The sequence below is a fragment of the Sciurus carolinensis genome, chromosome 3 (assembly GCF_902686445.1).
Source record: "Sciurus carolinensis chromosome 3, mSciCar1.2, whole genome shotgun sequence".
NCBI lineage: Eukaryota > Metazoa > Chordata > Mammalia > Rodentia > Sciuridae > Sciurus > Sciurus carolinensis.
In genome coordinates, this window is record NC_062215.1 from 89,230,067 (window position 1) to 89,257,401 (window position 27,335).

General features: G+C 35.4%; 1 protein-coding gene across 1 annotated transcript in view; it reads left to right on the forward strand.

Moving 5' to 3' along the window:
- The window catches only part of Thsd7b (thrombospondin type 1 domain containing 7B), a 715,164-nt gene that overhangs the window by 155,149 nt on the left and 532,680 nt on the right, over positions 1–27,335 (forward strand). The window contains 1 exon segment of the mRNA XM_047545870.1: positions 20,836–21,646. Within this exon segment, the coding sequence (XP_047401826.1) occupies positions 20,836–21,646 (811 nt within the window).

Here is a 27,335-nt window from a genome sequence, read left to right on the forward strand (position 1 = left end):
ACCATATCACATTTTTTTTACCCATTTCTTATATCATTGGGTAACCGTTGCTTGTTTTTCAGTGAACTTATATGGTCTGAGAAACCCTCTTAAACCAGCACTCCAACTGATAATAGATAGCAGTTGGGATATGAAGTCTAAAAAATGTTTCTGTTGATATTTGCCCTGAGGTTTTTTGTCTGACCTGAAGATCCATGACTTGGACTTGCTTGTCTCCTTAAACAGATTGTTTCCCCAAGGACAGGAACTTACTCATCTTAGTCATCTCTGCATATATCTATACACAATGTACCATGCAAGGCACATAACAAGTACTCAGAAACTATTCTATAAGTGTATGAGGGAGGGAGTGGTCCCCAGCTGATGTCCTAACTCAATATTCTGTGTACATCTCAGGTCTTTCCCAAGAGGGAAAAGGCATCTCTTTTAGTCATTAGTCATTTTAGTCAATGCTTACCAACACTTCAGAATAGTCTTAGAACACCTTAGAATATCTTAGGATTCTTACTAAAATTAACATTTTACCCAATTTAGTGCAATAGTTCCTTCAGGCTCTGGTTGAACTCCAATATTGATAGTAGTAGACCTGAGGTGCTCCTTTTATCATATAATCAATAGGTTTCTGAAAAAATTGCTTGGAAGGTAGATTTCAATAATGGATTATAGCTTAAATGTGTATTAGCATTTAATAGATCATTGACAAGGCATAAAATAATGTATGTAATATGTCCAGTACCCTCTAATTTATCATGTTTATAATTCTGGTATTCATGTCCAGCAAAATTAAGATTATAAGCCAGCTTTGGAAGTGAACTGCACTGGATAGCTGGAGTTTTCACAGGTTTTGGATTTTTCTTTATTTTTAATGGCCACTTCAAATGCAAATTTCCCTAAAATATCTTTATGCCTTTCTGCCTTATTAAACAGAAGATACTGGGAAGGATTTCAGTTTTTTACCATGATTAATTTCATTGTTTTGTGGAATAGCTATTATTTGCTCAAATTCAATTATATAACTTGGTTATTGGTGACTTAAGTTAGTGACTTAAAACAATAGAAAAGTTAGTGACTTTAAACCATAAAATGTTTTTATTGTTTATATGTTTACATGTCAAAGAGTTGGTTCTATTGCTCTAGCCTGGACTCTGCTGCTGATCTGGGCTGAATTTGCTCTCAGCTCCTCTCAGTCAAGGAAGAAGCGTCTAGAAGCTGATGATCTAAGAGAGTTATAATTGGTGTGACTCACCTCCATACAACATGGTCTCTCAGCCACCTTCTGGCTAGTGCAGGCTTATTCACTTGGCAGTAGTGAGGTTCTGTCACAGTGAGCAGAATTGAATAGGTCTCTCGGGCCGTTCTCAGAAATGACTGTCACTTCCATTGCATTCTTTTGCCCAAAGTAAGTCAACAGGTTAGCCCAATTTCAAGAACGGAGAAGTGGACTCCGACTCTGGTTGAGTTGCTTAAAGTTCTCTTACAAATGGTGTAGATACAAGGGGAGCTGAATACGTGGTGCTCTTTCTTTCAAAGGAACTAAGACAGCCTTATCAGGAAAGAACTAGCTCAGGTACTCTGCTCCTGAGGCTAATTGGTCTCTGACTGCTGAGAACTTTGGGTTTTTTCTTTGCCTCTTTTAGGAATATGTGTGTCCCAGTTCTTATCATCAGGTTGTTGATGTGTCTGTCTCTTAATACCCTCTCTTTTCCAATAACCCTCTCTTTTCTCATTTTGCTTTAACTAATTTCCTTAGAAATCAATTAACCTCAATCTGTTAGGGATTTGTCCAAAGTAATTCCTAGTAAGTTTTTGGTGTGAGAAGAGCTCATTTGTGATGTACTTTTGTTGCTTGGAAGCTTAGTCTGCTGTTGCTAGCAGATATCATAGAGAGGTGTGTTTCCAGAGGGCCTAGGTTGAGGTTGAGGATGAGAAGAATGTCACTATGTTGTTTGCTTTCCCATAAAAGAAAGCATCTTGCACTTAGCACAGTGATTTCCAAGAGAGGGAGGATGAACAGAGTGCTCCTACTTATTTTATTCCATTCTATCCTTAGGCCCCAGCACCTTGTCTAGGGCTCATAATGGGTAGAATGAGTGAGTAAATGCATTGATGATTTGTAATAGCTCTAAGCTCCCCTGGACTTGCAAAAATCCCCAGTGCTTGCTGTATCTACACAAAGTAGTGCAGGTAATACTTCCTTGCCTCTGAGGGATATTACAAGGATTAACTAATGCTGGGAAAGGGTTTTGAGAGGCCTAGATGAAGGGCGTCCCATAACTATAATATTTTATTGTTATAATACCATAAAATGCTTTTTGGGACATATAGCTTACATATTTTCCATAAAATTAATCCATAAATCATGAACAAAATGTATCAAATCCAAAAGCAATAGCTTTGACCTTAGAATTGCTGCAGCAGTAGTTTGATGATATACTGCCTACTACATCAGCACTACTCCAAAGTACATAAAATGTGCTTCCATATATTCAAAATGTGCAAACACTTAGAACAAATGACTGGGTGCTTTAAAAAAAAAAGTAGATTAAATGATTCAGAGTTTTTCATATGCAGTGTAAGTATTTTAAAGACATTATCATGAATCCTGCAGTTTTTAGTTATTTTCACTAATTCACATGAAATATTCACTGTTCATATCCAAATGTTCCATAGAACTACTTTACAATTTTTTTATTTGAAAGATAATCCTTGTTTCCTGTACATTCTGCTTAACAGCCATATACAAATGGCCACAGAGCTATCAACAAAATGTCAGCATACATAATCTTTTTGTTACATCTTTGTTTTATGCCACCAACATGACAAATATAATACTTGCATCCCCCCATACTTATTCCTCTTCCTCAGTTACAGTATCAAGCTTATGAGTAACTATCTATGAATGATGAAAATATATTATTACCAGTGTTGCCCAAAAGTATTCATTTGAGTTATTCATTTGAGTATACCTGAAGGAACTATTATGACTTTCTAAATATGAATTTCAGAAACCTAAGAAGACTTACCTGTCACAAATAGACTTGCTTAAATAAGGTTATCACATACTTCCATTGATGTATGTACCAGTAGAAAAACATTATTCAAATATTAAGCCAGAATTGTGTGTGCATTCATTTCCCAGAGGGACTTAGTGAAGTCCGGAATATCACTGAAAGAGTATCTCTATCACAGATACAGGTAACCTTTAAATACTTGCATAGTGCACTATCAGGCATTAGGCTTAGAGGAATAGTCACTCATCCCTGCAGGATTCCTGGTCAGTCCTCAGAGTAGCTGGGCTGAACTTTCTCATTTGCTAATCTCTCATTTTATTGATAAGGTCAAGAACACTTAGTATAAATTCCTTTAACTACTTCTCCCTCAAGGTTTGCTTACACACTCCCATTCTCTCTTCCTTCTCTGAGAATAAATAGAACATATGTAGTTATATATTCTGTTGTCAGTGAAACATCCACTTTTCTGATTTGTTTTTTCTAACTCACTGTTTCTAAAGCTTTTTTACGTTGGTTGGTAGGACTACTTCATAATTCTTTGTTTTAGCATTATTGTTGCCCAAGTCTTTTTTCCTAATGCATTCTAAGCAATCTAAGCACAGAGATATCATCTTAAGTATCTTTGCCTGGTATTTCTGATATAGTTATGATATCTATGTTTTATACATAGTAGTTACTTGATACTGAGTTGAATTAAGGTTATACTTGGCAGTGCTATAAATAGTACTGTATATACTATTTATACTACTTAATACTTAATTGTATATTTTATATAGGTGGATGCTATTTCAAATCTGAATTTTTATACTGAAATAAACAGGTACTAGATTTTTGTACCTGGACTAATGAAGAGTCATGAAAATAGATATATTTTTTGGACAATATATGTGAGTGCATATATATATATATATATATATATATATATATATGTATGTATATGTGGGTGGAGCATATTGTGAATACTGTACTTTTATTTATAAAGAACAGACATTTAAGAATATAACTTTTTTCCATGTAAATATGTTTTGCTTTTTTTATTTTCATACCTTATGTCTAAAAGAAGGTCTTATTTTTATTTCTCAGTGGGTCTTGACTTGGGGTGGGGAATAACAATTCTGCTTTTTCTTTTTCACCCATTCTCTTCATCTCTTAGGATGGTAAATATGGATTTATCCAGCTACAGTACTATCTGCATTAATTTTATCTTAAGATTTTTTTTCTTACATTTACAATTGTGTGACAAGGTGGTTTATAAACAGTATAGTTTATATTAGCTGCATGATTTATAGAGGTTGAAGAAAAAGCCCTCAGAGGACATAAGGAGGATGCTTTAAGTCAAGGATGATGGATAAATGGAATTAGTGTTGACCATATTACCTATAAGAAGGATAATATCAAATGTACTTACTTGTGTATTAAGATTTTTCACTTTAACACTTAAGAAAATAAAAATGTTTTGTTGTCCCTTGCCTTTGGAGAATCAAATTATCATCATTATTATTTATCTTGTAAAATTTTAATACAAGATACAACTCTAATCCATGGTTTTTCATTTTGCTTTGTGTTTTTGTTCCAAATCAGGCGTATAATTAGCGTTTTGTAATTTTAAAAGGTTATATGTTCTTAAAATTGTCCCTTCACAAGAACATTTCAGGGCTTTTGATGCTCTAGGAAAGTGATTGAAATGTTTGCTATTTTATGATATTTTTATGTATCTTAGTAAAACCTCCTCATTCAAGATCACTACCAGAAGAGGTTGAAACGTGAATGATCATGTTCAAACCTGCCTGATGAAAAAGATTAATTTTGTCTGTGTTGAGGTTTAGGTCTTTACCACTGCTTTTGGAAAAGCTGCATTTCTGATAACCTTGACTCTTTTTCTTGGAAAAGAAATGCAATTCTGGGCCCCTTTCCAAAGTTCCATAGCAGAGAAAGCAGTTGGGTTACCTGTGATTTGTATGAACTTCTTTGGGAAGTTGGAATTATTTTAATGAGTGTTTCTTTGGGGAAGGTGAGTTTATGCTTTGTAAGTATGTGAATTGGCAGGGCACATTTATGAAAGGTCAGGGATTCTACTGCCTCTGATGATGGCCCTGCAGAAAAGGGTTGAGGAGCTAGGGCTGCACCCCACAACTGCAGTTTGTACATTTCACACCTGCCCTGTGTAGCAGGCTGCAGGGGAGGGCTGGCTGTTAACACACTGTGAAGTTGACAAAATCTATTTGCTTTTTGTAGGATATAAAGGTGAAATTCAGTTATGTGCCCAGGGTCACAGAACGGGAAAGTGGAGTTGCTGCAGTTCAAATCCAGGCTGTCTGAATCTCAGGTTTAGAGGCTACTTCTAGAGCAGGGAATGAGAAAGATAAAGTGAATTTGTTTAAATAACACTCAAATGTAGAAAGAGGGATGGTTCTGAAAATCTGTGTATTTGAGAATTAATAAAAATGGAAGAGAGGTGATGCACACAATTGAGAGTTACTTTGAAGCTATAAGTTGAACATAGAGTGCTGAATAGACATTAGCAGTACTCTGATACTCATCTTTAAAGTACACATTTTAAAGGTGTGGAACACAGAGATGGATTCAAACTCTTGGCTCCCTGTCCTGAATCTTCCTTCATCACTGCTTGGATTCTGGATAGATGATGAGACTTCTTTGTAGTATGGAAAAGTTACCCACATTCTAGGATTTTTGTTAGGATTAAATGATATAGTATACATCAGTGACTCCTAATTAGGGGGATATTGCTCCCTTGGGGAAATTTGGCAATGTCTGGAGACATTTTAGATTTTAATTTAATTTTTAAAAACTCAATAGATAAATGTATTGTGTGTAACATGATGTTATGAAGTATGTGTACACACACAAACATACACACGAACATACACACTTGTGGAATAACTGAATCTAACTGTGGGGAGATTTTTGATTGTCATGACTCCTGCCATTCATTACATTGAGGCCAAGGATCTGCTAAGCATCCTGTAATGCATAGGATAGCTCCCCACAGCAAAGAATTATCTGACCTCACATGCAGAGAGGGCCAAAATGAGAAATGAGTATATAAGGAACTTTATAAGAGATAGTTCTTCCCCTATGGACCTGTTACTTCATTCATGACTCTCTGAGTGCCAGGTACTGTCAAAACCTTTCAACATTATTCCTGTCCTCACAAACCTATAGGATATGACAAATGAAGATCAAGGTGAAAATTTTCTTTCTTTTTTTTTTTATTTGATATTTATTTTTGTAGTACTGCAGATCAAACCCAGAGCCTGGAACATGCTGAGCAAGTGCTCTATCACTGCACTCTATCCCCAAGCCCTGAAAAAATGTCTTGGTTAAGGTTAGAGTGCTGAATGGCATAACCAGTATTTGAACTTCAGACTATATATGGCTCCAAAGCACTTTCTCCAAATTTGTATTCTGCGGTTTAAAGTATTTATCATCATTGACTGTATGCTTTTGATATTTAGAAGAACAGTGAATTCAGCATTTAAGGCTAATTTGTCAGACATGGTAAGCAGAGCCTGCCCACTGTGTTGTGTTTCCATCCATTTGCTATGCCCAGACAGTCAGGGCAGGTGTTGATTTTCTGGTTGTAGCTGAAAATGGTTGCACCTCTGCTCCTTCCCTAATTGCTTATTCGGGCCAGGTGTCCATACCACTGATAGAACATTCACATCTCTTATCATTACCCCCATAGTACAGCAAAAGGCTTGGCAGTGCTGTGAGTGATGTTCTGCTTCCATTGCTTACTGTAAATGTCACAAGAAAGAAGCAGATCAAAGAGGGATACTGGCCTATTTTACCCCATAAGAGCTCTTCAGGGAGAGATATGGGCCTGGACAGTGCTTACACATGTGTTCCAGAGGAAAGGCAGATGGGAACTGTGGGATTACCAGCTCCCCCAGACTGCATGTGAAAGTTACTTTATTATTCTCCTCTCTACGTGAACATTATAGGAGGTAAGTAGCATTTTTTCTTTCTGAGATCTAGTATAGATCTAGTATAGGGCATCCACCATACCCATGGTTTATGTATTAAGCTGGAAAAAAAGTAAAAGAGAGATTCTTGCTGGATGACTTGTCTTGAACTGAGTAAGATAAAACCTCAAGTAAACCTTGATGTAGATTAGAAGGGTGGGCTTCAATTACATCAAAGTGGTAAGTCCTGATCACGTGTCTCATCAGGAAAGGAATTATGAGGTACTCCATATAAGTCCCTGAAATCACAGGGGAGTTAAAGTTTTGGTGGTGTGTTATGGTTAAGTTGGTGCTTGGGGGATAGAATTTTATAGTCAACTTTAAATTTCCATACCTAGACCAGAATTAAGTATTGATTTGTAGAGAACAGGGATATTACAGGGTACAGTTCTCTTAAAATGACAATAAATGTAATCTTTTTTGGATGGTTCAGAAAAATCTTCCTGTATTTCATCAATTTTTCTCTGGTCACTGTGAGGATAAAGAACTCAGATTTCTTAAATATTGGTATGTGTACTTACATACCAATATTACTTGCATATAGTAAAACAGAACTAAAGCAGGGTAGTGTTCCATTTATTTGTGTAAAAGGAAGAGAAACAAAAAAAGTTTCCTTGAGGGTGTTGGCCACAACTGGGGACTGGGAAGCTAATAAGAATTACCTTTGATCATGGAAGTAAATAATGCAAATTAGGGGTGGTGATTGAGATGTATGAAAAAATGTCCTAAAATGTTCAAAATCAACTAGTAAAACACATTCACATGCATGTATATAAACACACAAGAGTGTGTGTGTGTGTGTGTGTATACACGTCTATGAAATATTTATATTTCATTCAATATATATAATACTTATATACAAAAATATGCATAATCAATAATTACATATATTTAAATAATAATTACATGTATTTAAATGTAATACAATATAATATTGATATTACATAATATATTGACATAGTGATTCAAATATATAAGCCAATCCCAGTTTAGTATATATTATTACAGAAAATCAGATTCGTATACTGTTCCCTGATATGGTACACAGTTAATAATACTGTGTTCTAATATTGGAATCAATGATTGCATTGCTATAATTCACTAATGTATAGCCAGTAAAGTACATCCTGTCATATTCTGAAGTAAAACCCTAGCGTAGCATAAACTTGTTTGAAATGATATAGGAAATCTAAAATTAGTCCCATATGCAAGACCCCTTTATCCTTTGGTAAGTTAGCAGCATATTCAGCATTTATTCTGAATTGTTTTGTGCCATTTCCTTGGACCTTGTCCCTATTCTGTGCACTTTGGCTTTGTGTCTTGGGGTTTTGGAAATTGCTTAGCTAATACCTAACAAACATGCTGATCTCTGCTGTGTGTTTTATAGCCATCCACCTTTGTGAACATGTGATAGATGTCTGATGTTTTCTCATGTGTCTCTTGCTTTTTGGTTTTTATGTTGGGAAGGATGTAAATAGTAGTCCTTGGGTTTGAGGTTGAAATGGAACCTAAAGGTAGGAGATGTGATTTCTAAAATTAAAATTGTTAAATGTTTTCATCTCATGTTATCTATGATCATGGAAGTTGAAAACATTAAAAGGATCTACTACCTTGTGTAACAACCCGAAAGCATCACACCTGCAAATTGTTCCTTTTCTTAAAGTTTATCTTTAGTAAAAAGGGTTACATACTTTGCACACTAGGGTTCATGTCTTGGGGATTCAAAATGTATATTAAAAAAAAGTCTTGAAGAATCCTATAAAATAGAGAACTTTGAATTTTGTTTAGCCCTGCATTCTACTCAAATGTATTTAGTAATAGGATTTCTTGTTGCCTATGGATCTTAGGAGATGCACGCATTCCAAGGAAATCCTGAAGGATGACATTCTGTCTGTAGTTGGAATAAGAGGAGGTGATTACTTCAGGAAAGGGGGCAACATAGCCTCCCTTGTCTCCAGGAACTTGTAAACCTCAGCATTTTTTTTTTAATCCAGTAGCCTGCGAACTAACATTAAGTCTATCAAGTGATAAATGCTACCTTAAAATAATTACTATTTTCATTATGGAAATGTAAAGTACTCCCATAACTCAAATGATATTTCTTCAGTTCACTTTCTTTGGAAGCTGAATTCCCACAGAGCACTCTGGGAAATTCCAATCATGCAAAAGCTAAAAGGAGTTGACACCAACTGCAGGCCACTTCTGTGTGCTTACCCAGCTAGGAAAGGGTAATGAGAATGGATTTCTCAGTGAACTATTGAGCAAAGACTTGCATGTCCTACAGGCCTGTGAGCCCTTGGACCAGAGGGTAATGCATTTATTAATGCTTCTTTGATTGCCTTTCATAATTATACATGCTAGTGATTATTACAGTGGGTATCAATCTTGGCCTAAAATATCTGGTGTATAAGAAATATAACTTTGTTTTTCTCTTAGTTTGATTATATTTTGAACCCTTTCTACCACAAAGTTCCCTGACTTTTTCTCTGGGAGGTCCACCTTTCTTTGACTGTCAGTTTACAAGTGGATACTAATTCCTGAGAGTTTGGCTGGCAACTCTCTGACTCTTTCTAAAACTTCTGTGCTGCTCTAGTCCTTTATGGTACTTTTCTGCCATGTTGAGCCATTCCAGGAAATACTTAGTGACTGCGGCTTGCTCTGCTTGGATAGAACTGCCCCTTCTTCTCTGGGAAAGCAAGGTACAGGATCTGTCATAGACACTAGCATCTCTAGTCTAATCAGTTTTGCTCCAGGGAGGAGAAGGGGCAGGGAGGAAGGGTTTTGTTTTTGTTGTTGCTGTTGTTGTTAGTTTTATTGTATTATTTTATTTTTTCCCTTGAGCCAGGAAGTATACTACTTCAGGGAAGAGAATCTGCATCTCAGAAATACCCAACACCCAACATAACCTATGTAATGGATTACACTACCAGAGATTTGCTTTGTTTCTTCTTCATTGCATCTCTCCTCTTAAAAAAATGGGTCACTGATGACCCATTTAAAAGGGGGAAAGATAGAAAAGAGAAATATGAAGGAAAAATATTTTATATATAAATATTTCAAAAATGTCTTCTGACCATCCTCATTAATTTTTGTATTTCTGTAATCAAAATTTATTTCTTAAACATGTTTCTGTCAACCCCACATCAAGGTGGGTCCTCAGTTTCTGATACAGATTCCACAATTCTGAGTAAATAGTTCCACTTATAGCCTTGATGCCCTGCTAGGGTGCAAATGTGAAAACATTTTCATCAGAGTCTTCCAGCTTCTGACCAGGAGCCTGCATCCTGACAGCCATCTCTCTGCTGCTGGAGTTTTCTGCATCTTTTAGTGCTTCATCTTCAGGCAGAGGAGAGGTCCAAGTTAACAGGCTTAAAACACACCTTCCATGCTCTTGTCTCAGGTATTTTCTTAAGCATCAGAGAATATCATCATGTCAGCAATCTCTAAAAAGATCACATTCACCCTTGTTTCCTTCATTCTGTCAATATTCTTGAAAATATTCAGGGAACTTAAAGTACTGGGAGTTCTTATAAAGATTAGTCTGCTCTGTAAGGCTTCTTCAAGCAACTGCATGACATGATCATTATAAATCATTGAGTAGAATGTGCGGTGTGTTGCTGCTGTTGTCATTGTAATGAGCCTGTGACCATCACAAATCCATCTCCCATTGCTCTTTAGTATTGCCAATAGTAGGTTAGGTTGATAGGATCCAATTTGCAATTCTTATTTATTTTCATCCTTTGAGAAGAAAAGATAATTGCATCTTACTTGTTGAGTGAGTTTCATGGATCATTCTGATTAGACCTATGTCTATGATGAAATGTGTTTCTATAAACTGGGGAATTTTAGTACATTAACATGCTAATCAAGAAAAGACTGGACATTCCATTATTAAATTCCATTGGCTTTATGGAGGTTGGCAAGAAAGGGTCCACAGAGTCCTCCAAAGAAAAATAGGCATTACAGATAGATTTGTGAAAAAACAGTATTTGAAAATTCTGTTGGGCACCATTATTGGAATTTTCTTCCTATAAGCATAAGTTAAGGGGACACAAAGGGAAGACTTGTTTTTTTTTAAGTCCCTTATTTTGGCAAAACCAATATGCAATTGCTCTGCTGAGTTCTCAGTTGTGATATTACTCCTAACTGTAGTTGGACATGACTCTGCTACCTACACTGCTGTTTTATCTAGCTTCAGTGATACACAGTTTTGATTGAACACTCATCACATGCCAAGTGCTGAGCTATTGGTGGGAATGGAGTGGTGAGGGGACCAATATGTTTCTGCTGTCATTGAGTTTAGAGTCCAGTGAATGAGTCAAGGATCAAACAATGAATTACACAAATACATTTGTAATTGCAAGAGTGACAGATATTTTGAAGGAGAATAAAGAGCTATCAGAGCATAGGAAAGAGTTTCCTAAGGAAGTGACTTATGATCTGAAGGGTGAGTAGGAGTGAATTTTACTGGAGTCTCAAGTGCAGTGGGTGTGATTTGGTTTATGACACAGTACATGTGGATGCAGAACTAGAGAGGGAACTGGGCACATTAGAGGATGCCAGAAGTGGCTGATATGATGGACTAGTAGTGGGTGACCCAAATGATCAGGACACTAAGAGGAAAAGACAGGGCCTGGTCAGATAGGTACTTGCACGTCATTTTAAATTGTGTTTTTGTTTATTGTGGAAGAAAAAGGAAGCTGTTGATGAGCTTTTAGCAAGAGGCTAATATCCAGATAATACATTACATCAAAGTGATGCTAATTTGAGTTATTAGACAATACATAGCTATAATAGGAAAAAATAATTTATGGTAGGGATAGAGTGAGGATAGATCAATAGACTCTGGAAGTTTATATCTTATTGGAGTCCTAGCCAGAGGCCAACTCTAGGGGTTGCAACAAATCACATACAATCGCTTATCCCCTATCCCCCATAAAAAAAAAAAAAAAAACATGGAAAAAGTAATGGTGGAAAGCAAGAAAGGAACTTTAATCAGTGTAGCTATACCTGAAAGACCATGGACCAGTGTTTCCAGCCCTGTTGGGGGGTTACTGATATGAGCATTGTGTAAGTAGTGGGAGAATTAGGGTGGGTTAAGAGGGTAGTATAACTATGCAGCCTTGTTCAAACTGGTCTGGTTGGTTACCAGCTCAAGTCTGATTCTTCATGGTCCTGGGGAAGTTGTTATCATCATTGCCTCCTTGAGGAGGCAATCCATTTCACTTGGGTTGATTGCTCCGGTCAAGGGGGAGCATCCTCAGTTTCTGTATTGGGGTAATCATTCTCACTTAGGGGTTGATGTCATTATGAGGTGATGTCTGTTAGGCACCACTGTTCCTGGAATCCAAGGTGACTGCAGGTTTAGAGCAATGGGTGAAGACTTTTATCCCATGTTCCAGGTTGTGGAATGGGACATTCTTAATCTGGCAACTGAAGGTCCCCACAAATCTTGATGATACCCTAATTATTTCTATCTTGGTGTCTTCAGCCTTGAAGAGGGAGGACTAGCAACTTTAGATGAACACCCCTTGAATAATAAGCATGTCTATGTGCAGAATTGAGAAGGAATCTCACCCAAAGTTTAAGGTAATAAAGGACATGTACAAAATGAAGGCAGAAGGCCAAGACTTATTCTATTTTTAGTTATACATTGGGCATCTGAAGGCCCAGTTGAAGACTCACTACTTTTTAGCAAGAGCAGCCTCTAAGCTCCTATTATATAAACAGGTAGTTGACCCTTTCACGCATGAAACAGAGAGGGGTTCTGGAGCTAAGGTGGTAACAATAGCAGTGAAGAAGCATCAATAGGGTAGAGCAACATTTAGGAGGTAAAACTGATGAGTGAGTGATTGGATTTGATCTTTATACATTGTTATGTAAGTCTTTAGCATACTTATTAGAATATATAGGGCAAATAAGTGATTTTAGTTTCTAGATAGAAAGAAATTAACATTGTAATTTTGCCATGATACTGGTATTTCTTAGATTTTTTTTTTCAAATGCAATAACTTGAAAATTATTTTCCCAACTAGAAAAGTCTCAAATACTATTAAAATTGCTGTTTTGAAAGAGAAATAATTATTCCTTTGAAAAAAAATGAAATGAGATATTCTGTCTGCCAAAATGCAGCTAGTGTTTTGTTCTCTCTCATTTGTATTTTATACAAATATCTGCTACTAGAAAGAGAATGTGTTCTGAAGCAGATACATTCCATGAGACCTTTACAGTGATGGTTTTCTCAAAGTTCCTAAGAAAAATATTATCTTGAATATGCTTTGATGCTATTTTTATCCTAGGCAGTTATTTCTTGAGTTACCTAATGGCAGATGACATACTCGATGCTATCCCACCCTTCTGTGTATTTTTAAAGCCTGTGTGCCTGACCCCATCACTGCTGGGCTGCCTTTTCTTTAACCTCTAGTAGAAAGCATAGAAGAAGACCTCTACACAGTCCAACATTTATTGACTCTGTAAGCAGAACTATATGCTCATTTTTTGAGCAGGGACTCATCTTAAAAGTTTCAGCCTCCTCCATGTGTGATCCAGTTTGCTTTCTGCACAGTGTAAAGCAAACTGAATTCTGACCCTCTTATAGAGTCCCAAATGCCTGGGTGGTCAGTAAGCTGAGGAGGAAATTCTTCAGAAAAAGTGTGTGGGATTCGGCTTTACTCCATCTCTGGCTTACTTGCCATTGTCTTTTCCACTTAACTAACACAAAACAGCTGAGTAAATGGTTTTCTTCTACCTCTCCAGGGAATCCAGAGAGCTGAACTGAAGCATTTACTGTAAGTAAAGCCAAAGTTGAGTGGAGTCATATTTATGGGATGAGAATACCCCATAAATATCTCTTGACAGGTATCAGAGCCCTAGGAGTTCTGAGGCCATCACCTGCGCCAGGCCACTGAGCTGGGACAGAGACAGGGCAAAGAGCATTTGGAGCTGAAGGGTGGCAAGACCCTCAGCTCCTCATGCTTGCTGCACACAAAACGACAGACCCCGCTTCTAAATATCTTTTTCCTAATAGGCTTTTCAAGGCATCATTTGTTCAAGGGCTATCACTGCTAAAAATAGGTACATTGCAGTTGTTGTGGGAAAGGTTTAGAATAAGATAGAGCTGGAGAGGGCTCCTGAGCTGTTCATCTTGAGTGATTCTTGGATCTCAAGTATTGATGTTCTCATCCAGCAAAGCAGAACAATATCAACAATATGAATAATGTATGTGTGGTATGGAGAAGATGGTAAGTGTTCAGAAGGAACTGATGCCTGTTACTATTATTGCTGTAGCTAGTCTATGGACACATCATTTCTTATTGCTGCCCGAGGGTTCTTTCTTGTGCTAAAACCCCCAACTTTAATGTATGTACTTGAGCAGTAGCTGAGTCTGTTTTCCTTGCATATAATGACATTAAGTCTCACAATTCATGTAATAAACTGTGAAGGGCCCCTGGGAGTAACTGTCTGCTCAGGGTAGCAGTCCAGGGGGCTGAAAAGTCTCAATAGGCAGTTTGTTGCCTGTTTTCTATGAGAATTAATGTAATTTCCACTTATTTATTCTGTTTTTCCTCCCCCACACCTTGATCATTTATGGAGTACCTGTTCTCCCCTCATGATCTTAGAAATGCAGTACTAAAGGCCAGAGTATTATAGTATAAAGACCACTGAATTGGGTACATGGAAATGGCATTGTCAGCCTCATATTTACTTGAAATGCTTGTGTGACCTTAGGAAAGTCATTGAATTTGTCTAGGCTTTATTTCCTCCTGTAGAAACTGATCTGTGAGATTCCCTTTCCACCCCTGCATTCTAGGGAATTAGCAGAGTGTGGGTTTAGTGATCCTAAAAGACTCACTTGTGTCAGAATGCTATGAAGTATATGTGATTTGAGAGTCTCTTTTAGGCTTTAGAATTTTTAGAAAGTGGAGTTCAAATCACAAATATTGATAACCAATTTTTTTAAAGGTGTCTCTGTGGTGTTTGCATGAGCTGATGAGTGGTTCAGATACATTTCTAATCTACTTTTCCTGCCAAGCTACTTTTAATGGATGTTCTAGCCACTGGCAACTAATAATTTGCAATAAAAAATGGTAAATAACAGAGGTACTTCGAAGTCAGAGGCATCTGTCTATAAAGGTGAAATGAATTTAAAATGCACTGTTAGTATCAAAGAAAATACAGTTCTACAGAAAGAGCCAGTGATGTTAGCAACAATGCCTATGCTTCCGTGAGATATAAATGTCCTGTCCAAATGCTCTGTGTACGTCTCTTATGGAATCATGGATACTGTCAAATGTGAGATTTTATGCCTATGAAAATGAAGTTGTATTTGGAAGCATTTATTTTTTCCTGGTAAGTTTTTCTAAGGAGATCTATTAGAATGCTTTAGCATACATATTTTTCAGGCCATGGATGTGTTTTCTGAAAATAATTTCAGTGTTAAGGAGCATTTGGCTTATAAAGAGTGCAGTGGGATGCTTTGAATGAATTGCATTGAAACTCAAATTCCTTCTCACCTAAAACTATTTGTGTTGTTATACTCTGTTGTATTTTTACCAACATCTGTTGACAAATGACTCAGTAATGAATATACATAATGAGAGGATTTTCTTTGAGAGTGCATAAAGTATTGAGTGGTTCTGTGCATCCTCAGGTGGTAGATTTATTGATTATCCTGATAGAATTCAGAAGCTGGACATGGAACCTCCCAACTCTTCTTGTTTTCATCAGTGTACCTACTTCCAAGATTCTCTCCCAGTTTTGGGTTTGCTGCTTCAGGTCTCATGAACTCTGGGAAATAAAGATGTTAATACAGTGTATATGGTAGGTTTCAGATAGGCTTGAACAGGGGCCACATGACCTTCTCATGGGTAAACCAGCCTTACATTTAGTGCACAGATTGTGTAAGAGATAATGTCATTAACTTTCATATTCCCAGAATCTGATGTACTTATCTGTCAAATAGTTGGTGATGAATAATTGTTTAAATGAATGAATTCCACTTTTTCTCATTCCTTGGGTTCTTGGATGCATTTTATTAAGTGATGTTTCATACAGAAGCATCTGCTAGGTAAGTGAGCTATTACTTTATTCTAAAGTTGATGCAGACACTTTTGGAGCAGTGAAAGTTACTACATAAATTCTGAGCTATTTCTTGAAGATGAGGTCTCTTGCAAGTGAGTCACTGTTATTTTATATCAGATTTTTATAATTCTGTGGTTTATGATAGTGCTTTGGTAGAGTAATTATCTACAAATATTTTAACTTAAGATGTTAAAGCTCTGCATTATGATTCATATCATTCTTCAACCCCCTTTCCCAAGTTAAAAATACAACAATGCCAGGATAATAAAAGCTGTGGCTAGGAAAAGTGAATAATAAAGCAAGCATCTCTTCCTATTGCATGAATGGTATTAAATCAGGGTTGCCACTTCAGACAGTGATAAGTACTGTGCAGAAGCAGTGGAGATTGTGCTTATTTTCTCTGACCTCAAGAATACCCCCGCCCCCGCCACTTTTGGTTGCAGATATTTTAGTGGCACCACACCTAAATTGAAGCATATAGCAGTCTGTCTCAAATGTGATGATTTAGATTGGGTAACACATTCATCTAAACTAATCAAGTTAAGGGTAACTTAATTAAGAGAATAAAATTTGCCAGCACTTTTCTGCTTCTGGCAGAATATTACATTAGAGCTTTCACAAATTTGAACTTCCTGCCAAAACACAGGCCAAAGAAAAAAGGAATCAGTCAAAAATTTGAAAGTGACCTCACAGTTCATCAGTGCTACCATTCAATGTCCAAAGAACTTACTTATAAACCACAATTTTAATTTGATAATTAAAACTGATGTGGCTTAAAATACTTAGCAGTTTATTCAATAGTAACTGAATTTATTCCTACTGAAAGTACAGTAAGTTGCAGATAGATGACAGATAATATATTCCAAACCACCATTCCCTTTGTATCATTGAAATTTTTTTTTCAAGAAAAAGAAGAATGAAATGATGGAATTTGTTGGTAAATGGATGGAGTTGGAGAATATCATGTTAAGTGAAATAAGCCAAACCCAAAAACCAAAGACTGAATGTTTTCCCTGATATGTGGATGCTAATTCACAATGTGGAGGGGAACAAGCGAAGAATAGAGTTACTTTAGATTAGGTAGAGGGAAGTGAAGGGAGGGGAAGGGATATGAGGGTAGGAAGAATAGTAAAGTGAAACAGACAATATATGTATATAAATGACTGCATGACCAATGTGATCCGACAATATGTACAATCAGAAAATGAGAAATTATACTCCATTTATGTATGGATTTATCAAAATGCATTCTATCATATAACATATTAGAACAAATAATTTTTTTAATGCAATATAGCACGAGTTTTAGTTTAGAGCAATCTTATGTTAATAACTAAACTTTTAATCTTTCTGGTGTTCTAAATTTTATTTAATTTTATAACCTGGTACCTGTGTTCCAATTAAGACAAAAGGATGGAATGCATACTTAAAATAATAATTTTCTTATTTTTTTACATATTTCAAATATATATTCTGAATGTAATCATATTTAATACATGTGGTAAATTTAAAGGTAATATTCTTCTTTGTGCAACTGCTCAAATTTTTAATCTTCTATTTCTGAATTTGTATAAGGGATATAAGCTTTCTTAAACTGCAGGCCACATTTTACTTCAATATGTTTTCTGAAAAACCCCTCAGGGCTATGTGACTTTCACTCATGTGTGTATTGAAAGTTCATTGCCAATAAAACCAAATAAATCATGGAACACATTTTCTTCCATGCCTGAGAAATGCAAATTGTTATAGGTCAATTGCTGAGAGGTCCTGTCTCCATCTCCTATGTCTTTTTTGCAATTTGTTTTCCATTTAGTCTAAGCATACACAATTTACTTTGCATTTGCTTGTTATTTAAATGTTTTCAAATGGTCACCAAAGTTTGCCTTAACATAAGGAACTGTTCTCACTTCACTCGGCTTTTCTAAATGTACCCCTAATGTTTACAAATATGCACATTTCTTACCTTATGAGAACGACTGTCTAAATTTCCAGCTCTAGGAGGGAGAAATCATTGCTCATCCACCACTGTCATTTGTTGTTGCTTTTATATCCAAAGGAATATTAACCTGCCAATAGGAGACCATGGCTAAGCTAAGAAGCAGATCTGCAACAGTAGCAATTTTAATTTCCTAATAAAATAGTTATATTTTGTCTTCCACTGATTTAGGAAAATGTTACTATTTGGTAAAATTTCATATGGCCAGAGGATGTGAAAACTAAGAGAATAAGAGTGATTTATAAATATAACTTATAAAATGATAATAATTTCAAATAACAAAAAAGACTACCTTAAATATTTTGAAAGTAAATGGAGAACTTTTAGTGAGAAATCAATATTATAATAGTAAGAAAATATATTAGTCAAGTGCTTTAAAAGGAAGAACAGGAGTACTTTATGGGATGGACTGAATTAAGTTTAATATTAAAATTTTCAAGATTGATTATAAAGTGACTTGACTTTTCTGGTCTTTATTTAATCCACATACCAAATATCCTCAATAGAAAATTATGTGTCTTTAATACCTAAACAAATAGAGATAAACTCATAGCTATTATTAAAAACCCTCAGTGCTTTACCAGAAAGTTTCCTTTCATTTTATCCAATATATTTTATGTTTTTCAAAACTGATTTTCCATTTTAAATGTTGGCTACAAACTTTTAAATTTTTAGACTTTTAAAAGTTGTATATTTCTGAAATTTTTCTTTAGTAACTGGATTTGATTTTATAAATATAAAAAATTTGCAAGTGTATTCTGACATGATGGACAGTGGGTAGGATACTTAAAGTGCTCCAGAATTTCTCAACTGTAGAGCATGTTGTTACTTCCAAGTAATAACAAATGTCTCAATTTGCAAAGTACAAAATTGTAGGTAACTGTAGGAACATCCACATGTAGGGCAGCAGATAGAATCTGTTAGCGTGCAGAGCATCCACTCCCACGTGTGTTCTCTAAACCATGAGCAGTCAATCCTTGGATGACACACCCAGAGATGTGAGTGGACAAACCCAAGGGCATTTTCCTGAGTAAAATCTGACTTATTCCAATCAATGAGACATCCTTTTGTTTCAGCAAGAGAAATAAATCTCTTGCTTGTGGCTGCTGAAAGAAGATGAGGGTATCTTCCATGTTAATTTCTCTTACAAAGTGACAGGAGCCATTATCACTATAGCCTGACATGGTGTTGCCAAGAATTATAGGTTTGTATGAACCAGAAGAGGGATGTGAGGAAGAACTGGAATGATGGTATGTTAGAAACAGAAACTGTTGTCCTGCTAAAGTAAGATATCCTCATTTTTACAAATGGTCCCAAATGCAGATGCCTGTTTCTCTGGGGATACATGACTCTGCCACAATGCATGTGACTGTGTACATGCCCACTGTTCCTTCAAATGTAATGAAAATACAAGTAATTAATGGACATTTTGTGTGGCTGTTCAGATTTGGGGGAAGGGAGAGAATGTATTTCTCTAACCTGTGTTGATTGTTATGCTTCTCAAGGTATGAAGTGCCTTAATGATCATCACAGTTTTATAGGAGCAGAGGTTACCTAGTTAACCTTATAAAACTTACTTCAGATTACATATTTAAATAAAGTGAAAGGGAACAGCCATTTTTTTTTCTCATTGACACAATATGTGACTACTTGCTGTCCTTGGAAATAGATGTATGATCAATCTTTTGAATAATGCCAACTGGTACATCTATAGATTAGAAGCCAATAATGTGATAAACATCAGTGGAAACTCTTATTTGTCCATTTCTTGAACTCTTTCCCATGAAAACTAATCAATTAAAAGATAAGGCATATTATAAGCTAATGTTGTAAACTTTACCTGGAGTCCATACACACCAAATATCAAAACTGGCCAGGAGAAGTAGTGCATACCTGTAGTTCCAGGTATTTGAAGGCTGAGGCAGGAGGAGAGCCCAGGAGTTCAAGGTCAGACTGGGTAAAACAGTGAGACCTAGTCTCAGAAGACAAAAAAAAAAAAAAAAAGAAAGAAAGAAATAATAGTGGGTATACTTCAAGGATTCTAGGGTTCTAGGGACAGAATTTTCATAGGCAATTCAGTGCTACTGTTTCTTTTAGTACCTGACTTTTTCAACCCTGTATCAGTTTAATTTTTCTTCATGCAATTTACTCTGTAAGTACCAACTGAAACTGAGGACAGTTATTTAGAAAATGAAAATATATTTAGGATATTTCAGCAAGTTATTTTTTAAAACATATTTCTTTTCTGAGTCTCTTAGGGTATGAACTAAATCATTGGAAACATGAAAAATTCTGCTTTATTAAAATCCTGGCTTTAGGGCTTTGCTTTAAATGAAACATTGCCTAACTAGAAAAATATTAGTATTGAGCTAGATATATAGGCTTTGGAACATAATAATTATAATGGTAGCAATCATTTATTAAATGTGTATTGTCTTCTTGGCACAACATTATGTCTTTGATCCTTAGAACAGCCTCACAAGTTGGTGCATTTATTATCTTTTACCCAGTACAGGTAATGAACGAAAGTTTGGAAAGTTGAAGTAATTTTTACAAGTTTACATTGCTGATCAGAGGTGGAATGAGATTTCAACAAGAGAAAACTGAGGCAGAGCCCACATTCTTAACCGATCCATTATGTCTCTGTTCCACTAAAGTTTGTAATTTCACACTGATTGGGTTGGGAAGAGTGTAAATTGATCTCCATGTGAATTGCTGAATATTTCTCATAGTATCATTACCCTTGTTTTTCTACCTGTAGGTCCCTGGGGAAGGTGTACAGGAGACTGTGGGCCAGGAGGAGTCCAGAGTCGTGCAGTCTGGTGTTTTCACGTTGAAGGGTGGACAAGCCACTTATCTAACTGTGATGAGAGCAGCAGGCCTCCAAAGGAAAGAAGTTGTTTCCGAGTCTGTGACTGGCACAGTGACCTCTTCCAGTGGGAGGTTTCTGATTGGCACCACTGTGTGCTTGTTCCTTATGCCCAGGGTGAAGTCAAACCCAGGACTGCAGAGTGTGTGACCGCTCAGCATGGACTCCAGCACCGGACAGTGCGCTGTCTTCAGAAGTTGAACAGAACCATGGTGGCCAGTGAAATTTGTGAACACTTTGCCCCTCAGCCCCCCACAGAACAAGCTTGCCTCATTCCTTGCCCCCGAGATTGTGTTGTATCTGAGTTCTCCCCATGGTCTAAGTGTAGCAAAGGATGTGGGAAGAAGCTGCAGTACAGAACTCGGGCAGCCATCGCACCCCCCCTCTATGGCGGTGTGCAGTGTCCGAATCTCACCGAGTTCAGAGCCTGTGATGCTCCCATCTCCTGCCCTCTTGGGGAAGAGGAATATACCTTCAGCCTTAAGGTGGGACCATGGAGTAAATGCAGACTTCCTCCTCTTAAAGAAATTAGCCTCAGCGAAAGGACTGTTCTGGATTTTAACTCTGATTCAAATGAGCAAGTCACCTTTAGACATCAAAGTTACAAAGCACATCACCATTCCCAGCCCTGGTACATAGAGATCGGCTATCAAACCCGACAGGTTTGGTGTACAAGAAGCGATGGGAAGAATGCTCTGTTAAGGTAGGAGGTCTTTCAGTGCTTTCTTTGATTGGCCTAAACTATTTTACTAGGTAATTTGATAAGACTTCCATGTGATTTCTACAAAGGGAAAATTGTAATGAACTTTGTAATTTGGGTTTTCAGAAGTTTCGTTGAATAAATTTTCAATTTCAGTTAGAAATGTTAGAAATCTCATAGTCCAAAGCTGCAGTGCTTAAATTCTACTATGATTCCTAGTGTGATCTTAAAGCGGGGGGTGGGGGGGGTGGGGGGGGTGGCAGTCATTTCCACATTTTATCAAGATAACAACTAATAGAAACACAGGTCTTTTGTTACTTTAATAAACAATATAACTGAGTAGTTCTTTATAATGATTAACATTCAAGTTTACTCAAAATTGTCAAAGGAATTATGTCAGTTTTTACTGGTTTTTTTTTTTTTTTTTGCATTGATTTTGCTTTAAAAAATTTTTTTTGGAGTTTACTTTTTTAAAATGAAGTTCTTTCATGTCTGAGCTGTTGATTTTTTCATATTAGTAAAAATACCAAAAGTTAATCTGACAGTGCTTTTTTGGCATTATACTGATATAAAGGTCAACTTGCCTCAGCAGTAATTAGAATTACCTACCTATAAAGGGAATTAACTTTTAAGAGCAACAGTTTAGATTTGAAAATTATATCTACATAAATGTGGTCTCCTTAATATTCCAGTCTGTATTTCTGCCATAAGCATTGCAAAGGCTTTTTTCATTTCACTTTACTTGTTTTTACCATCTTTTAAAAAAAAATTAGACTTTATTTTTTATATCAGTTTTAGATTTTCTGGTTGCAGTATTAGGGTAATGTTGCCTAAGAATAAGTTGGAAAGTATTTTCTCTGCTTCTGTTTTCTGAAAGAAAATTTTAAGAGTTAGCATAATTCTTGCCCTTGAATATTTATAAATTCTTCAGTGTAACAAATCTTGATGTTTTCTTTTTTGGAAAGTTATTAATTATTTATTCAACTTTTTATATGGATTCAGGCATAATTCAGATTATCAATTGTCAATGTCAGTTTTATTAGGTTGTGGCTTTCAAGGAATTAGTCCATTTCATGTAGGTGATTGGGCACAAAGTTGCTCATAATAGTCCTTTATTGTCCTATTAATAGCTATGGATCATTAAGTGATTATCTTCTTTCATTTCTGATATTAATAATTTGTGTCTATTTTTTTTGTAATTAATCTGGCTAGAATTTTATCAATTTTGTCAATATTTTCAAAGAATGAACTTTTTTAGTGATTTTTCTCCATTGATACCTTTTTTTCTAATTTTTTTGATTTTACCTAAGATCTTGATCAATAATAATTTTGTTTTTAGATTAGAAAAATATAAAATTAAGATACTAATATAAAAAGTATATCAAACATTATGTAAAAACATAATCAACATACATTTATAAAGAATATAAATTTAAATAGTAATATGTTAATTATTTTCTTATGTTTTCTTTGTATTTACTCTTCTTTTTCTAGTTTCCTAATATTATTGATTTTAGACCCTTCTTTGTTTTTTTTTTTTTCATATATTTTGATACTCCATTAAATGTATACTTATTAATGATATGATGTCTTCTTGGAGATTTAACCTTATCAATTTATAATGCCCCTATTAATCCCTGACAACCTTTTTACTGTATATTCTCCATTTTCTGAAACTATTAGAATTACTCTATTTGATTAGTGTTAGTATCATATATTTTTCTTCATCCCTTACACTTTTAATCATCTGGTGTATTTTGAAAGTGGGTTTATTGTAGATGACGTGGTTGTATCATCTTTCATTCACTATGCCACTTCTCTGTCTTTTAATTGGTGTATTTAGACTAGAAGTTTAAAGAGTTTGTTGAAATAGTTGAATTATCATCTACCATATGTTTTACTGTTTTCCTTTCATTACCCTTGTTCTATTTGATATTATTATATTTTATCTTTACTTTTAGCATATCATTTTTTTTTTTTACTTTTTTGTAATGGTTTCCTTGAAGCAATTACAGTATACAACTAAAGGAAATTGACTTTCAAACAACACTGCATGTTTCACAAGTTGTGTAGGTACCTTACAGCAGTTGTTCCTATTCCTCCAGCCATCCATTATACTATCACATCATTCATTTCACTTATTTGTAACCTATAATCATTAAATACATTGTTGCTTTTGTTTTAAACTATTACATCAATTATGGATAGGGAAAATAAAAGGTTTTATTTTATCTTAATTTTTCCTCCAGTGACCAATCTTTGTTTTGTAGATTTATTCTGACCTATAACATTTCTCTTCTCTGAAGAACATATAACATTTTTTTGCAAAGTAAGTCTACTGTGACAAATTTTTGTTTGAGGATGCCTTACTTTCTTCTTCATGTTTGAAGGATAATTTTATTGGACAAAGAATTTAGGTTAATAAGGTTCTTTACTTTGAGTACTATACTTGCTTTTACCATCTTTTAAAAAAAATAGAGTTTATTTTTTAGATCAGTTTTAAGTGTTTAAAGTGCATAGTGTCTGAAGAGAAGTCCACTGTAATTCAGATCCTTTTCAATTGGATAACATAGTTTTTTTTTCTGTTTTCTGGCTTCTCTCCAGATTTTTTTCCTTTGGGTTTGACTCTTTGAAATTTAAATATAATATGCCTAGATGGCATTTTTTGGTATTTACCCTATGTGGTGTTTCCTGAGCTTCTTTACTTAGGATTTTGTGTCGGATATTAATTGCGAAAAATGATCTGCCATTATTGTTTAAAATATATGTTTTTTCCCCTCTTTCTTCAGTACTGGTAGTTGAAATCTTGAGCCCTAAAGTATTTTTTCAATTCTTTTCTCTTTTTTCCTTCTGATATTCTCACATGCATATGTTTCACCATTTGTAAACTAGAGATCTTGTATGTATGGTTCTTTACATTGTTTTTATTTTCCTCTTTTTTTTCATGTTCAAAAATTTCTATTGACCTTTCTTCAAGCTTAATGATTCTTTCCTAGTCTCTCTATAATATGTGGATGGGCCCATCAAAGACACCTTTCATTTCTGTTACAGTGTCTTTAATTTCTGTCAATTTTTCCCCTTCTTTTATAGAGTTTCCCTCCTACTGCTTACAGTGCTCATCTGTTCTTGCATATTGTCCATTTTTCCCACTAGATTCTTTATTATACAAACTGACGTAGTACATTCCCAGTCCGATAACGCCCATATTGCATTGTGTCTAGCTCATAGTCTAGCTAGACTATGGTATGAGTCCATTTTAGATGTTTATTTTTTAAACATTTGTCTTTTGGTATACTGTGTAATATCTTGTTAAAATTGAACATGATGTACTGAGCAAAAGGACCTGAGCTCAATGGACCTTTAGTGTCAGGTTTTACATTTACCTGGCTTGGAGTTACATCATGTCTCTCGCATCTGTTAGGTGACAGAATCTAACATTTCTTCAGTGTTCTCATTTCTTTTCTTTTTGTTGCTTGTTTGTTTTGCTGGTTATTGTATTTTTTCCTATTATCTTTGAATTGTTACAAATACTTCTTTCCAAATAAGGTCTGAATGAAGCAGATATTTCAGTTATAAACCCCTAATAAAGTGGAAAAGTCCTACTTATGATGTGCTAAATTTGGGGGACAGGGGGAGTCTCATCCTATTATTAGGACCTCATATTTTATTAAACCCATGTGTCTGTGTTGTGACCTTTATAAATGCTTCTTATCCCCTGTCCTCAAATTTAGGTCAAATAAAAAGAACATAGGGGGCTGGAGATGAATATTTTTCTTCTCCCATTTTGGTTAAGGTCTGGTAAAATCTCAGTTGGTTGAGCTATGATAAAACAGTTTATTTGAGGGCAAATCTTAAGAAAAACAGAATTCTCTGAGTCTATTTCAAAATGTCTGTTTTTGTCCTCCCCCTACTGGAAGCACAAAGAGAATTTTCTCTGATCTTTCTCTGGAAGAAACTGGCAGTATTCTTTTTGAGTAAAACTCATCAAAGTATCCGGTCTCCACTGAGGCTTGTTCCCCTTGAAGTTTCTGTCAGTTTTATCTACTCCTAACCTCCAGTAATTGTTAATCATAGTTGTTAAGTTTTCCTGCCCTGATGTTGACCCCATCGATGGTTTCTGTTCCTGACTTTTCCATCATTAACTTATGATTCTTTTTATCCAATAACTTTTCTCTCCAATTTGGGGGGCACTCATTTGCCCTTTGATTTCAAGTCTCTGATGGATCTAAGAAGGGTTATTGATTTTCAGTTTACATCACTTTTTTTCTTATTATGAGTATAATAGTGACGTTGTCTACTCTCCTAATAACCCTGAATGGAAGGGAAAATTCCATGATTTCTTTTGCATCTTAGTGTTTTGAACCAAGACAGCTTTCTTCACATTAATTCCATGAAATCTACATAATATTCATTCACTTAGTAATCAAAGATTATAAAATGACTCATATACTATTATGAAATGATTAGAGTATTAGAAAAATGTGATATTGAGTGAGGACATTTCTATTTCTCTACCTTCCACTCCCAATACCAGAAATATTGCTCTTGACAGCTGTGTGACCATATAATCGACACTATTGTCTTATTTCTGTTCAACTTGATCAACTATGTTGGCATTGCCTATCAGGAATTTTGCTAAAAGAGCTCAAATTCATCTCTGAAAAAAATACACACTGTTCTCTTTTGTGGATTTTATGTATTCAGAAAATAGTGATTTTTTGTGTATCTATTCAGTTCTAGTGTGAACTTTAATCATTATAATTTGTCCTGATATAGATTGCTGTGCTCTGTATTTATATCTAACTTCAGATTTCTTTCTTTTTGGTGATCTCCATGATGCTGTAGGGACAAGTGGCATTCTATTTTATCTGTGATTCTATTTTATCTATTTTATCTGTCATAATATTTGGAATAAGAAGGGCCTATCTTTCTTCCATAACATAAGCTCTTGTTCTTGCTTTGCTTAAAGTCAATTTTTCAATCTAGGACACTACAGAGCTATAATTAATGCCCTTTACTAGCTATCTCATTGATCACTGTGACTTTTGGTAATCACCTCAAGTGGTTTTCCTCTTACAATTATTATTTGCAATGTGGTAGGCTGTTGTATTGTTCTTGGTGCAACTCTGCTTCCTCATCATTGATTTCCTTCTTGTGTTTAAAGATCTTTTGCTCTTCATTGTCTCATGTCATATAAAAATTTTTGACTTATTTTGACAAGACTTTCTCTCAAGTTTCACTATTACATTTAGAATAGCTACTGTACAGCCTGTTCATCATTTTTGCTCAGATAGCATTGATACCATTATTGACTTTTTACAATAACTTATCTTGTGAAATTAAATAAACTATTCAGTTTCTGTTTGTTTCACCTTCTTTCTTTTTTCCTTCTTCCTTCTTTTGGATAGAAATATATCTCATTAAGGGGAGGGGTTGGGGGTAAGAATAATGGTGGAATGAGACAGACATCATGACCCTATGTACCTATATGATTACACAAATGGTGTGAATCTACATCGTGTACATAGAAACAAAAAGTTGTACCCCATCTGTGTACAATGAATCAAAATGCAGTCTGCAAAAAAAAAAAAAAAAAAAAAAAAAGAGAGAGAGAGAGAGATGCAAGCTGTAGGCTAGGCAGACTGTTTATGAGAATAGTGATTCATTGTTTATGAATAAATCTCAGATGAAT